General features: G+C 35.7%; 1 protein-coding gene across 1 annotated transcript in view; it reads left to right on the top strand.

The window, feature by feature from the left end:
• The window catches only part of LOC108755878 (FERM, RhoGEF and pleckstrin domain-containing protein 1), a 34,814-nt gene extending 18,884 nt beyond the window's left edge, over positions 1 to 15,930 (top strand). Inside the window, exons 12-21 of the mRNA XM_018499266.1 lie at positions 12,948 to 13,150; positions 13,229 to 13,318; positions 13,455 to 13,830; positions 13,909 to 14,018; positions 14,196 to 14,336; positions 14,414 to 14,568; positions 14,895 to 15,019; positions 15,134 to 15,294; positions 15,409 to 15,668; positions 15,748 to 15,930. Coding sequence (XP_018354768.1) covers positions 12,948 to 13,150; positions 13,229 to 13,318; positions 13,455 to 13,830; positions 13,909 to 14,018; positions 14,196 to 14,336; positions 14,414 to 14,568; positions 14,895 to 15,019; positions 15,134 to 15,294; positions 15,409 to 15,668; positions 15,748 to 15,823 — 1,697 coding nt within the window. The 3' untranslated portion in view covers positions 15,824 to 15,930. The remainder of the gene's footprint in view (positions 1 to 12,947; positions 13,151 to 13,228; positions 13,319 to 13,454; positions 13,831 to 13,908; positions 14,019 to 14,195; positions 14,337 to 14,413; positions 14,569 to 14,894; positions 15,020 to 15,133; positions 15,295 to 15,408; positions 15,669 to 15,747) is intronic.
• The last annotated feature ends 340 nt before the right edge of the window (positions 15,931 to 16,270 follow it).

The following is a 16,270-nucleotide window of genomic DNA, read 5'->3' as shown; positions in this document are numbered from 1 at the left end:
AGCGCTATTTAATTACTGCGTCGCGAATACACGACGTTTTATTCGGTCGCGCTACCTTGAAATTCATCCAGGACAATCAATCGCGAGCGACGGTCGCTCGAAGTGGAATTCCCTCGAGGGAGAAATGAGGGAAACGAAACGCGGAATTACATAAGGTCGTCCGGGGCGATTGTTTCCAGTTCGAATTGAATTCCGAACAGCAACGACAACGCGATCCTATGATTACGCCGCGGTTTGCTTCGCGAATTAGAAAGGAGAGGAAGAAAAGTTGCTCAACGTAGATACGTAAACGTGATGCACCGCGCCTTCTCGCGTTTTTAATGGCGCCGGCAGGTGCATCTCCGGTATATCCTGCGTGTATGGAATTACCCTCGACGAGCGAGAGGAGCACCTGTTACTCGTTAATAGACGTTGGCGATGGACCAACCGAGTGGTAGCCGCTAAGCTCTCTGTTTTAAGGTGGGAACTTAAGCCTCGTCTAATCATTAATCCGTGAGACTTATTCGCCTAGCGACAAATATATTCGCAAGATCAGGCCGGGAAATCTATGCTCTATATTAAAATTGTTACTGGGCGATTATTTATCGCTGAATACTTTTTGGGAAGAAAGATTGCAAGGTAGAAACGCGTCTCGGCTATTTCCGGAAAATCTTATGACTTTTCTTTTTTCTTTTCCTTTTCTTTCGCTCGTTTAGAAACATTTCTATTTGAGACTAATACGATCCGCTCGGAAAAATTTCTATTTGAGACTAATACAATTTGCGTGTACTATATTACATTTTTGATTGCTCACAATTATTCTCTTGGATCGGTGATTTTGAGAGAGAAGGAGAGAAAAAGATCGGCTTTACAGTGAGTGAATTATGGGAGAAAAGGGTTGCTTCCTGATGAAAGAAACGTGCAGTTTGGTCGGGAAAAATTTCAGGAAGGAGTCCGACTCGAGCGAAGCAATAGAAAGTCCCATTTGGATTTCTCATTGGCTTGCATTGTGCCTAGTTTTTATACCATATTTGTCATGTGCATAATTTAACTATGATAGCGAGGCGTGAACAATTTTGACGCGAATTACGACGCGTTTATGCGCGCACGTGCGTGTGCATGTGACTTCCTTAACACGTCTTTAGATAGGTAAAGTATATGTAAACGTAGGTACAGATTATGCGAAAAAGAAAATGAGTAATATTTGTAATGTTCATATCAAACTGGAAATTAAGGTTGAGATTGCATTAGAATTTATCCATCGGAAGACCAGTCCGAAGAAAGAAAACCAATATCAAGTTTAGTGAACTTTGCTTCAACTGGTCAAATTTCAATTCAATCTCAATCTCTAGTCTGATACGGGTATTACGAATGTACACGATACGTTTCCGGGATAACGATCACAATTGCAAATTCACGCGATATTGTCAGAAACGCGATATTTGCTTATTTTTGTTGAATGGATATAAGGAGTCCTCGAATTGCTACCATTTCAACTTTACTTTAGAGCTATCGCGACACTTGTTTAGTACTTTCATATACTCTTTATATATTTTAATTTGCTTTTAATCGAATATAGAATATTTTTCTTGTATACGTTTCATAAATACGTATTTAAAAAACGAAATATCGAGCTACGAACTTTTAAAATGTTAGATGCGATATCTGTTAAAGATGAAAACAGATAAAAATAGATCTCATACGGAATAGCAGGGTTGACTTAATTGATATGGAACTAAGTAACTTTAACTACTCCTCCTGTTGTAGAACGCGATTATTTATAAATGGCAACCGAGACATTACTTTAATTTCGAAGGCTTGTTGAAGTACATCCGAAAAAAAAAGTATCTTTGAATAGATTCGTGGTAAATATAAATTCATTACAGCAATAATTCGTCAATAATTCGTTCGGGAATTGCAGCATTCCTGATTACGAGGCGAAGTCGTTATGTACTCTTAATATATCGGAGATATATCTCGCCATATCATCGTTATTATACATGGCTCTATTAAAATCGTTATCTGACGATATATTACGATGAAAGGGATACATAGTGCGAAATATGTGAGACGCACACAGGAACGAACGCTGAGTGCCGATAAACGATGGCGTGCTTTATTTGGCAAACTTTCAATTTTGATACCCGCGCATGTTCCGAGCCATAGGCTTAAATGCGAACGAGATTTACTTCAGGATTACGTCGATACGTGTCAGGGTCATATTGTTGGATTTTCTGACTACACTTTGTACATGTCGTTGTCCAAGCTAGGAATGACAGTTATCCCGGGATTGTCCAAAGCGAGACCATCGGAATGGCTGTTGCCGAATCACTTAAATAGGTCGCGGTTTCGGCAATTCCACGATGGTCCTAATTTGGAGCATGACATAGAAACGATAAATGGCTTATCTTGACCACGCACGAGAAAAATATAGTAAATCTCCAAAGGATCTTCCGTAAATGTATCTCTATTTGGAAAAGAGCTTCCCATGACTTATCTTCGAGTTCGAAGATCGAAGATTTTTCCTCCTTTATCTGTGCCTATGTGATTTACGATACAATGTCTTTTTTTTCTTTCGATCTTTTTTGCAGCGATATTTTTAGACAAATAAATAAATTTGAATAAATTTTATTTAAAATTGTGCGCCGGCATATGTAAATTAATAAAGTAAAGAGGTCTTTTGGACGTGAATGTAAGGACGCTAATTTTTAAATAAAAGTTAAGTTTAAGTAAAAAAAATCACATTTTGCGCATCGATAAATTTAACGATTATAGTTGTTATGTAATAACCAAGCTAAAATTCTGACTACTTTAATCTATGAATCACAATTTATTGAGAGGAAGCATAATTTTTTTCTCTTTTTGAGAAATTATGGTGCAGAATCACGAATGACGAACGTTTAACATACGATTCATCTCTCCGAATGTAATCGGTGCAGAGGTCATACTGGTCTAGTTACGTTAATGTCTATAGTGGCACGGCCTGGGCGATTAGTCGAATAAAACCCTTTGATGCGTGATTAGTATCATTTGTCTCCATTTGTGTATGAGTATCTGTGCAGCGGCGAACTCGATCGGAGACGCACGAACGCTACCAAACCGCTGAGACGAAATGGCACAAGTTTACCGTTTCATTACGAAAGGAAAACAATGCAACATCACTTTCATCAGTTCAGTTTACCCGATTGGAAATTTTCTTTCTTTTCCACCCTCTTTACTCCCTTCTCCCTTTCTTTTTTCTCTTGTTTTCTTTTTTTTTTTTCTTTTTTTCTCACTTTCGTGATTTTTTTCTGTTCACTCGCGTTTACCCCATCGAATTCGCCGTAACTCACTATATTGGTACGTCCTCCCCGTCTCTTGGCTCCTGCATTTGTGCATCGTCAGATTCGATCCTGTCATCGTATGATATTGCACCTAGAGCAATATTCATAGTCCGATTATAAATTTAAGTTGTTTTAATTTTAAGATATAAAAAATTAGTTCCATTGGTTGATGGAATCTTAAGACGATCTAACATCAGATTTAAGACGTGATGAAGATCGGATTATGATATTACTCCTAGAAACATTCTAATCAGAATCTTAAGATAGCAACTTTTAATTGCTATTTTTCCATTACTCTGTTCTTCAATTCGCGTTTTCAATTTCTGACATTTCTATTTTTTTTAAACAAGTAATATAACAAGTAATATATTTCTTTTAAACATAACACTTCAAAAAGATTTTATTAACATTTATTTCTTTTAATATTATCGAATAATGTAGTTTCTTTTTAATAATTTTTGCTGGTAAAATAAAATTTGTAAAAATAATGTTTTTCAATAAATTTTATATAAATGATATTTCATAATAAATTAACATTAATTTCTATATAAATTATAATTTCATATAAAACTAATTAATATTTTAGACCAATTTAAATAATTAAGCAAGCAAGCAACCTGCAGTTGCAATTTATGAGATATTTTTACGTTTTAATATATTAATAAATAATTATGCGGTTTTATCCATGTTGATTAATAATTTCCACAGTTAAATTAAATATATTTCTCTTTCTATTTTTATCGTAATATATAATTTTTAATATCTTCATTTTTATTAGAATTACGAAAAGAGAATATTTAAATGACATTTTAGAAAACCTCAAAAATGCTCTTTTGGTTTCCTTTTCACTTCTTTTAATTATTCGTCAAAATTAAATACCTATGAAACTTGGTAAATATTGATGTACGTTATGTGCGCCATAAAGATCACATCTTTCCGTTTCTTAAAACATTTTGAAGAAAAGTGTTGGACCCTCGTCAAAATTCTGATTAGAAGGTTTCCTATCGCACTTACACATTCGCACTCGTCTCTATCTCGCACTTGTCTCTCCCGACCTTTCACTTGTGTTTGCGCACAAGTTGCCGACTCGCTTCACAGTCTTGTTTCCTGTAAAACATAACGCCTGTTCCCCGTTCATGCAGATCATATGCTTTACGCGATCATTGACGTGTCCGCGAAAGTTTTCGCGCCGTCTGAGTTCGGAACAGAGGACCCCCAAACCCGTCTGTCATCACGTCTCTCACTCAATCTCGCAGTTCGTAACACGTTATACGGTCGCCGGAACCAACGCGTAATACATAGAGGAATCGAAGAAACCAAATATCGACACGGATATTTCCGTCCTCCTGCGATGCGTCGACTCGAGAACTCTCGTGGAGAACGCCTTTTGAACAGACATCAGACTCGAACGAGATATAGCTCACTAGGTCTGGGACACCTTGTGTACATCAATTGAACATATGAAACCATATAAAAGGTTAAACGGAAATACATCGAGAATACACATTTTATCTATTATAAAAGTTCAAAGTTCACTCTTCGAGATACAATTATCAAGCGTGTCGGTTCGTTCGACACGCGGAATTGAATTATCTGATTTAGAAATAGTGCCCAAGCAAATGCCTCGAGCAGCTGCACTTGTCGATCAGTTTAAAAAAAGGAATGACATACTTATGACGATATATCACTTTTAGACAGGGCGTTCTAGACCTATCACAGATATTTCTTTAAAGAATTGATTTTTTTTTCTTAGAAAAGAATCATTGATATATTTTCGCTAAAAAAAACAATCGAATCATTTTCGAAGACTTTTTTTTTATTCTTTTTGTTCTCATTTGTATATTTTTATCGAATTTAGTCTCTTTTTTTTTTTCCAATTTTGATCGCTCAAAGGAAAATGACATTGGCAATACCGGCAAAACCACATCACCGGCGAAACCACATCGTTTAAATCATCCCTGAACTAGACACAGCCTTCCTTGCCTTGCCTCCCTATCTTTTTGTGGCAAAATACGTGAAAGTATCTTTAAAAGAACGGCAGATCTTTCACATCGGAGAAGAAAGCGCCGTATTGGCAGCTCTTTGAAATGTTGGAGAGTGTACGAGTCCCCTAAATCACACATCGCGAACAGAGTGACAAGGCCTTCGCACGACAGACTACCGTATATACTTGTATACATATAGATATGTACCCGGTGTACTTTACATATGCTTTTCGACAGGTGGTGGTGATTACAATCGCTGGACCTACACGAACGGATACGTGAACTCGCCGGCCTGGCACATGCATTACCGCGTGAACCAGGTGCGTAACGTAATGGTTCACGCAACACCACGCACCCTGACTAATCGATTTTTACCGCTGTACCCACGTTGAACGGGAAGCCACACACCGCACACTGTTGAGGCTAAGAAAGTACCACGCTACACGACAGTGAGGCTCGCGCGAGTAGACCGCGCGGCCGCACGCACCAAAGGATCGCGAAACGAGAGATTATTGAGAAAAAAGACAATGCAAAGGAAAAAGAGCGCAAAATACCAAGATCCCAAGCGTACCAGCTTTCTACTCTACATCCTTTTGCAATTCCCTTACAACACTATGCTTTGCGATCGTTTGATTTTCACGCAGCACTATCGCGGGATTGTGATTCTTGCCGGGGGAAGGTAGGAAGCCACGAATATTGTGCTCTCTCTCTCTCTCTCTCTCTCTCATTATTGCAGCGTAAGATTTGTAAAAATTCTCTCTACTGTCGAAAACAAAATCCTTAGCGTCTAGCGACACCACGGAGTGTGTGCGATGTTTTATATATATTAATACCATCAATGTATATATATATTTGGACGGTATATATATTATATGTCCAAATCGCTCCGCGTGTGTATAAAAGCGCCACGAAATCCCCCCTCCCCCCCTTTTTTTTTCTCCTGTCAGAATTCTTAGAGGACAGAGGATTGAAGACTTCGCCTTTGCGAATAAAACATGCTGTCGCCTCTCGCGATTCGCTTGGACCACTTTTGTTAATGACCAGCTTCTCTCTTTATTAGCATGTTTTTCCGCTTCGTTGATTCCATTTCGTAGCGAGATTTCTTGTCCTTTAGATCTTAGACGCACTTAACTCCTCAGCCACACCATATTTATTCTAAAGTATTTATTCTGAAGATCGTCACGTTGCTGATCTAAGAAAAAGGAAAGAAAAGAGAAGAAAGTGTTAAAGACAATCTCGCTGTATAAAATCTGATGACTTTCGTGTGTGCACAAAATGTCCACAAGATGTTCACAGTCTCGATACACCGGCACTGCACTTTTAGATTGTTGCAACTAGATCTTCTAAAAAAACGCGTCGGCGCGGTGTTTTAACATGTTGTTAAAGTAATACTATAATTTTCGATAGCTTACGAAAATACGCTGTACACGTTGTGCGATGTTTTATTCCCGATTGTATATATACGCGATGTCGCACTGTTATAGCTGAATTCGAAAAAGTTTCCATCATTATTCGACTCTTGTAGTTTCAAGCAATTTATCCTCGAAAACGTCACTCCCTCATATTTTTGCATTATATTAGTCTGTGCTATACATACATTTATATACATATATATATAGTAAACTGTTCCTGCCTACCCCCTGCCTAGAACGTGCGTAGAGATGTGAATTTCACTCATACGAATATACGAAGTTACATTAATCGAACGATCGTGATATGGCACATTGATGGTACGCTACTATATTTATGAAGGGCGGCTTCCCGGAGATCGGAAGGGGCACGAGATATCTTCCGAAGTAGCATGTCGACAAGTCTCGAGAAAAAACGAGAGGGATCACGGTCTCGTCGAGACGCCCTAACGTTGAATAATTTCAGCGGTGAAATATTCGCAGTTCAGCTGCGACGTCTCTCCGCAAAATCGAACAGTCTCGACCAGTTTTCGCACTGCCTTACGTTAAGCTGTGATAGCGAGATAAAAAAAAAAAAATAATCTGTGAATTTCTTTATTGCCATGATATTGTTGAAACGAGTGGAGAAAATAGCAAAACGCGATCGTCAAACTCACATCTCTAGTTGCAGCGTGGTACTGAACGTTCCCGCATCTTATTCATCATTATTACACATGTACACGCACAACATACATACATATATATATATATATATATATATATATATACACACACGCACACATATGTTACACATATACTTCTACGTCAATTATTAACTATTTAGGAACCTTTGGAACCATTACGTAGCGCCCCTGTCACGAATCACGAACGTATTTTGCCACCTGTCACAATGTCTCGTCACGTCAACCCCTAATTAATTGTACAAAATCTCCGTTCTCGGTCACGTCACCATGCTCATTTAACTGTAATTCTTATCACAGTATCTTTGCAGTATATATGTATGGACAAACACCGTAAGAGTTCATCCTCGGCTCTCCGTCCCATTTCTCCTCAATTTATTCGAAGCTTGTACAATTTTCCTTCCAACGAAAGAGACTACCACCTGAGATAGATATAAACAATTCAGACATTTTAAATATTATGTCACTGTAACGGAAAGTTTCTCAGCGCTCTTTCCTGTTTTCAAAAGACTCCTGAAGGATCATACATGATAATGACAAGAGGCGCTGAGAACGTTTCTTGTAGTGCTCGACAATTGAAATTGTTTAAATCTCCCTCAATATTTGAACGTGAGCTTTTCTCTCCTGTAAACCTCCCAACAAGTCGAATTATTACAGTTAACATTTACTATACGAATGTTCACGAATTTAGCAATAATGCCTGACGCCTGGGGCGAGAAGTTCGTAATTGATGGATATTATCCCGTGTCCCCCTTTGTTTTTACTATGAATTCTAAAGAATCATCCTCCGTGCTTCTCAATATCGTATCTCGATAGTGGTTCAGGGGATCAATATATAAATATAACCCGAGCGTGACAGCCGAACGACTGTTATGTATCGAGTAGTCAATCGCAGAGACACTCGCAATGGATATATATGTTATAAATAGTTGACCCTCTATTGCATTACGTTTGTTATACGTAAAAATCCGGATAAATATAACTGAGCGTATTCGATTTTGTCATATCGATTTTATTTTGAAATATTGTTTTAATAACATTATAAATAAGTTGATCTTACATACAGGAAACACGTGTCTTCTTACAAGATTTAAATACTTATACAAATGTGCCGTCTTTTATTTTTAAAATTGATTAGCATTGAGAGAAGTCATGCAATACAGGGTTAACAAACAATAATAACATTAATTTGTATTCGGCCAGATTTTGTTCTGAGAGTGAAAAATTTAATGTAACTGCGATTTCATTTACTTTCTCGAGTACAAAGGAATTAATCTTAACAACGGGAAAGTTAAATATGTGGCATTTAACTTTTTGCGTGCAAAAGAAGAAAATACAAATTGAATTGAAGCTTGAAATTTTCAATACTCTTGTAATTTCGGAACTCGGCAAAATATGAACACTGGAGAAATAAATTTCTGGCGAAAAGTTCAAGCGCTAATTTCCATAATAATCGGGTATTATACAAATTGTATGTTTAAGTTTGTAAGACGGAAACAAAGATAAATGTTGCCTAATAACTTTTGGCCATTTATAAAGTAGATGAAGATGAATCGAACAACTTCTTGGCGCTGTTTCTTGGCACTGTTCATTCACGAACGCGTTAATTGTTAAGAAGAAGGCACTTTGTATTTACCATACATAGAATGATAATATTATGACAACCACGGCGGAAAATTTTTTTAGATAAAATAGTGCCAAACATTTTGTGAATGAATTCGTCATAATCAGAGAGAGTGTAAAATAACTTTAATTTTTTTCTCTTTTCGCAAATTCTACTGCATGCAAATATAAATGCACCTAATTTTTCTAGTCATGGATATTATTAATGTGTCTGATTTCCACATATTTCGGGGCAAATTTGGCTAGTTGTAGATTTATAATGACGTTTAAGAATAAGCTGTTTATTAGCTGTTCTTACGGAACTCTTTCTACTCTGATTCGGATATTTGTTGAGGATATTTGTCGCGTATCCAAATGTTATTCGGCTTTAAACTTTATCAACGATAAAGCACGATATTTGTATTTTAAGCCGACAATTTTTTCTATATTGTCGCAAATTATAACGTAAGCATTATGTTTTTACATCTCGATCTCTCAGTGTCAAACGTTTTTATAAGACTGTCGATTTTAATAACGATAATATGAAATTTCAATAGGGTCGCGAAGTGTTAATTTCACGCAATATTCTCGTTGAAACTATTATTTGTCTTCCAGTTTGTATTACATTAATTTTGACGTCTTTTTTTACTATTAAATACGCTTCGTCTCTTCTAATGGCTTACGAGACTAGCAATAAAGGAGTCCTTGAGAGAATCATCGACCGGACGGTAATCACACATCGTTGTCATCCCAACATAACTTCGAGCTCGCTCATCTTCCGTTTCCGGTCTGCAAAGACGACGTTACTCGCGTGTCAACTGACTTTTGCTTCGATTTGAGAGCGTTCGAAATATACGACGTTCGTATGCGGAATGCCCTACCGGCTGTCTTAGCTATAGATATCTTCTTTTTATTTTTGTTTATTTGATAGCTCGGAAAGTTTATCTTTTCGTTAAACTCAAATTCATATCTTTTCATCGAGATAAAAAGCGCTGAGACAGGAGATTTCACTAACTTTTATCTCTCGCTTTCTCTCTTTATTTCTCTCTCTCTCAACGCATTCTTTTCTTTTTTTGAGAATTCAAAAAAATAACTCTTTAAATTTTATCGAAAATAACTCCATAACTTTTGCTATTCTTCTTAATTAGTCCTATGGTATCTGAGGTGTCAATTGGTAACGGTAGGACATCTTGTATACGCGCACACGCACACCCGCGTATGCATGCGTAGGTAAATATAATTGCGTACAATTAGGACCCGATTTAAAGAACGAAACGAAATGTGAACGAAATGCGAACGATGGACAAGATAATTAGAGCAGGATACACGTCGAGGTGTCCGTCGTGTCGGCGTAACGCTCCCCCATCCCCATCCCTTATCCCCCGTTTGTAATTTGTGTAACACTTTTTGATCGTTTATCGATATACCGTACTTGTTAACGCTATATATATATAAAAATAAATATATATATATATATATATATACATAAAAAATATATCTGTTTTACGCGGTGATTCCCCCGGTTGAGATGCGCCGTCTCGTCGGTCGTTCGATATATCGACCGATTAATTGTGTTCGAACGATATATATCGAGGCACAGCTCGATGGAGGGACGTGGGGGAATTACCGACGTCCGAAGGACGAAGAGCGGTATTCCAAGCGTAGGGAATCTATTGTACATTGATTATTGATACATTAATTATGATAACAATAAATTATATACAAAGTCACATGTCGGATCTGCATTAGTAATTTTACTTTAGTTTTTGGACGAACATCTTCGTTTTCTCTCCTTTTTTTCGTTAAAAAAAATATTCATTTTCTCCTCCCGCCCTCGTTTTTCGTTATCCACGATATGCGATCAGATTGACATTTTAATTTCGGGTCCGACAGAGATTCACAGCATTGCTGTTCTGCCTCGTTTTATCTATTGTTTTTTACCGAATTGAATATTGAATTTCTTCGTTTTCTTCTCCTTCCCCGTATGCGACGTGGCCTGTTCTCTTCTTGTTGGTTTTTTTTTCTTTTTTTTTCTTTTTCCTTCTTTTTTTTTCGTTCTTCATGCCGTATCTCTTTATCGCAATGCCGGATTCGTCGTTCGACACGGATGACACTACGTGTGAGTAATCCCCTTTACAATGCCTAATTGTTTTAATTGTGGATATTACAGTTTCTTTCTCTTCGTCATTATTTCACGAACCACTGAAATAGCACGAATTCCTGTTTAGTCTCGGCTTTTTGTCGCATTTGCATAATCCATAAACAGATCTACGTGTACTCTTCATTTGCAGTTTTGAAAGTTACTTAGAAAAAAATAACTCAGTAAGTGTACGTTCTTAACAATAAAAATGATTTTTTAAGACGAATGCATGATAAAGAATAAGTCACGTGTTTCAGGATCAAGGCTGAAAGTATCAAAATATTCTTGAAGTCACGCGATCTCGTACACGTTGTATAAGTGCCTGAAAGTAATACGGCTATTAATTATCGCGCTCGAAGGCCAGAGAAATATATTTTCAAGGTTTCAGAGATTCATGCAAATGCGTTACAAGTCCGCACTCGTATTTGAATGATCATTACGTCATTACAACCGAAACAAAATATAGGCGGAGTAGCTTATTCTTAGTTGTACCGCATATATCTTTTTCTGTTTTCACTACATTTTATCTTCCTCTCGGAGGAAGCCAAGTTCGGAGATTTTCTCGCTGCTGAGGAATTTCCGTTCACTCATTGGGAATATCGATATGATGCTTCTTATTTCCGCATGCATTTCGCATTAGTGGAATAATGTAGAATATATTGTTACATTATGGATTCTTAGCATTAACTTGATCCGGCTTCTAATCGTTTTATTAGCTGCTTGTGACTTGGAGCACGATATTTCATAGACGTACTTGGGCATGAATTTTCATAGGAATGAAACTGCATATACGCTGACTTTGATGTCTCATTTGTTTACTAAAATAGCTTACTCGACATTATCTGCACTCTTCACTCGCATCATTACCTTTATACCATGATTTGCGCAAAGAGGATCGATCTTTTTTTTTATTCTCGAGTTAGAAATACTGCACGCATCTCACTGAGATTTTCGAAGTTATTCGCAGAACATTATTTGCCTTTATTTAAATACATTGAAATATATTTTTATATTTATAACTCATCCGCCTAATAATGCCGCTAAATGGTTATTGATAATAAGATAAGAAAGAATTCTTAGAACAGAGGCTATGATAGAGATGTTGAAAATTTACTCTTTTGCTGAACTAAAAGTAGAGATTAATTCTTACTTATAAATTTCTTGATGTCTATATAATATATCGAGAAGTAACTGTTCGTGATATAAAGTTAGTACAAATGTTATAGACACTTGTTATAGATATGCCACCGATTCATCGATTAATTTTCCTAAACTTTATGTTGCATTTGAATCAGCCATCAATATTTATTTGCAATTCTGCAAAAATCACAATAAAAAAAGGAACAGATATAGATAGTGCACTGTAGCATGCGTGCCCTATATATATGTTCTTCTGTAACGGTGTTTATTGTCATAATCGTATCATTTTTGAGATATTTGCGACAGTTACAAAAAAAGATTACGATGAACACCTTATACATATAGGGTGTCTCAGAACTGACCGATAGTACAGCCGTGAAGGGAATAATTGTACATAAAAAATAAATAAAAAAATAGACAATAAAACTTTTATACGAGGCTTTGTTTTGCAGAAAAATAGTTTCGTATAAAAAAAGTTTATTTTATATTTTTAACTTATTTTTTCATGTAGAATTACTCCCTTCTTACTTACCACCAGTTTTGGGATCCCTTGTGTACATATGTATTAAATCTCTATTACTTATTCCCTCAGATGTTTCATCAACACTTATTTTCTGTCTTTTTTTTTTAATTCTCGTGTTGTTTAATTTTTGTCTCTTTCGGGGTATCTAACTGATATTTATTTACAGATGTTCAAGCTGAAAAGCAGGAGATATCTAATCAACGGGAGAATAATAATTCTGTATATACTGCTGAGAAATCATCGAATAAACGAACAACGAATGGCGGAGTCGAAATGAACAATGCAAGCGTCGTAAATTCGCCGGATCTCAGCCCGATAAAAAATATACGAAACGGAGAAGCAGAAGAAACAGAAGTTAGAAAAACAAAGGTAGATTTATTGATAATCGACATATTGTTTCAACGATAGCTCTTTGAGAATCAAGACTTATTATTTTTCTATCCATAGAGATGGCCAACCGATAAAGCTTATTACATAGCTAAGGAGCTCCTTATGACAGAACGAACTTACAAGAAGGATCTGGATGTTATTAATGTGGTATGTAAAACTGCACTTTGTTTCAGAGATAGAGAACACGTCAGTTGAAATAAATTCAGTTTAGAAGATGTCCTATATTCAGAGAAACAGAAAGAAGACTCACAAATTTTAAGTTGTGATTTATATTTATGTGCAGTGGTTCCGCGAGGAAGTTTCTAGAGAAGCGGCATTAGAAGGGGAGACGGTAGTGTCTCTAATCGAGCTACTCGCCGACGTACATGGACCCTGCCTTCAAGAAATGGAGGCACGGCTAGCACGCTGGGAGAGCAACGCTCGTCACAATATCGGTGACTTTTTATACAATACGCTTCTAAACATTCTGCCTCTCTACGACCAATATCTGGAGAATCTCATCCCAGTATTGGAGAAAATGGAATACTCCATGCGAACGTCGCGACGTTTCGATCAGCTCTGCCGTGATTTTGAATCGCAGAAGCATTGCTATCTGCCATTATCTTCATTCCTTTTGAAACCTCTACAACGATTGTTGCATTATAACAGTATTATTGACAGTGAGTAATCCGAAATCAGATTGTAGATTTGTAACATATACACCCGATTCTTAATTTCTCAAAGTGATGTTCTTTTAGGATTATTGGATCATTATCCAAAAGATCATACCGATTTTGAGGATTGTTTGGCAGCGAGAGACAGACTCGGCGAAACATTGCTCGAGGGACTCACGATTATAAATCAAGCGGTAAGAAAATTAGGACAATTAGAGAATTTGATTGATACAAAAACTTAATAAATAAAATGAATGGATCTGAATTATGAGAGTACCGATTGTTTTTCCACTAATTCACAGTAAAGTCAATTATGTCAATTTTATATTTATTATTATTTTTTTTTATTTTTATTTTATATACCGTTGTAGGAAAATCTAGTGCAGTTATGCGAAATGCAAAGAGACATTACTGGTTTTGATAATCTAGTACAAGAAGGACGAAGGTTTATCAGGCAAGGATGCCTACAGAAGTACAGTCGTAAAGGTTTTCAACAGCGTATGTTTTTCTTGGTAAGTAGTCTACGTATTTCTTATTGAATGTGAATCTGATAATTTCGATAACAGATTAATATCGCGTTTATTTTCAGTTCTCAGACGTATTACTGTATACATTCCGTACCCAACAACCAACGCAATGTTTCCGTGTGCATGGTCAACTACCATTGAAAGGAATGAAGATTCAAGATGCAGATAATAAGACTGGAACGGATTTTGCTTTTATTATCGATGGACAAGGAAATCAGTAAATATCAAACGGTTTGAATTACATTGTACAATTGAAGAGATAGTAATAAAGTGTAAAAATATACTACAAGATACTAGTCATTAAAAGGTCGTATTGTTATTGAAAAGTCAACTAGCTAAACTGATTTTATTGAAGCACGCGTGCTTCATTAATGATCATCAGTGTGATTGTGACTTCGAACTTGGAAGAATATGAGTCAGTCGTGTTAAAGATATTTTAAGGGACAGAAATTAAAATATTTTCAATGTTATACTATTAAAATTAAAAACATAACAAAAGTAAAAGAAAAAAAATTTTAAATTTAAATGATTTTATTTTTGCAGATCATTAACAGTTGCAGCAAGCAACGAAGAAGAGAAAGAAAGATGGATAGAAGATTTAAACATGGCTATAGTACAGATCGATGCATCGGATGCGAAAATGCCGTATTTAAGTTTAAAATCTTGTAGTAAGTAATTATTAAATTAAGCAATATAAACTTGAAGTGTTTGTATTGAGTGAGACGTAGCTTTCTTTTTTAATGAAAGAAGATTTCTTCTAAGATTTTTTTTTAATGCAAAAGTTCTAGGTTCAGCCGATGAAGTGGGAGATGGTGTAGGATTAGAAGTAGATCGGACTAGTTGCGGAGGTGCGAAGGCCTCACAACGTAGCAATACTACAGTTCACGTTTGTTGGCATCGTAATACAAGTATTAGTTACAGTGATCAACTACGAGCGTTTCAAGTATGTTAAAGTTCCGAGTAATATTTGTATATCACTGATACCTTATCAGTCATTATACGACTACTTGGATATTTTGCATAAAAATTAACATATTCATTACATGCATTGTTTCAGAACCAGCTTAGTGGATTTCTTTTACGGAAATTTAAGAATAGCAATGGTTGGCAAAAGCTTTGGGTCGTATTTACTAACTTTTGTTTATTCTTCTACAAATCTCATCAAGACGACTTCCCATTAGCTTGTTTGCCATTATTAGGATATGCTGTTTCTACACCATCAGAGAAAGATGGGATCAACAAGGATTTTGTATTTAAGTTACAATTCAAAAACCATGTATATTTCTTTCGAGCAGAAAGTGATTATACTTTTGGGAGGTAAATATGCAGATTGTTTTTATGATTTTAAAAAGCTAAAATTTAAAAGAAAAATACAACGATAACTTTATATTTTCAGATGGATTGAAGTCATTCGAAGTGCAACTCAACAAAGTCATATGCCCACTAGTATGAATGGAAAAGAAGAGTATTAGAAATAAATTTACATGGATATATAATTACCGAAATAATTATTAAGATTAGAAATAGTTAAGATTATAGAATCCTGCTACGAAGTATAGTTTCAAAATGATGATATACAACAAAGAAGTCTAAATTTTTGGCCTTATATACAAAATTAAAAAAATCACAATTAGAGATATTTTAGATATTATATATAATATAAATTTTGATTGTGTATACAGTTTTCTGGAAGAACAACTTATCTTTAATTACATACTTTTTTATTTTTAAGCTATTATTCTATTATTTTGCTAGTAATATATTGCAAGCATTTACTTAAAACTAAAATATTTAATTATGACTTTGGAGTATTGTATTTTTTAACTTAAGTCATTCTTCCAAAGAACTCCACAATTTTGAAGACAATTAAAAATTGTTATGCCAATATAAAAATATAACGATAAAGATAGTATAGGAAA

The sequence above is a fragment of the Trachymyrmex septentrionalis genome, unplaced genomic scaffold (genome assembly GCF_001594115.1).
Source record: "Trachymyrmex septentrionalis isolate Tsep2-gDNA-1 unplaced genomic scaffold, Tsep1.0 scaffold9, whole genome shotgun sequence".
In the NCBI taxonomy this organism is placed as follows: domain Eukaryota; kingdom Metazoa; phylum Arthropoda; class Insecta; order Hymenoptera; family Formicidae; genus Trachymyrmex; species Trachymyrmex septentrionalis.
Note: the sequence above shows the minus strand (reverse complement) of the source record. Positions and strands in the feature narration are given on the sequence as shown.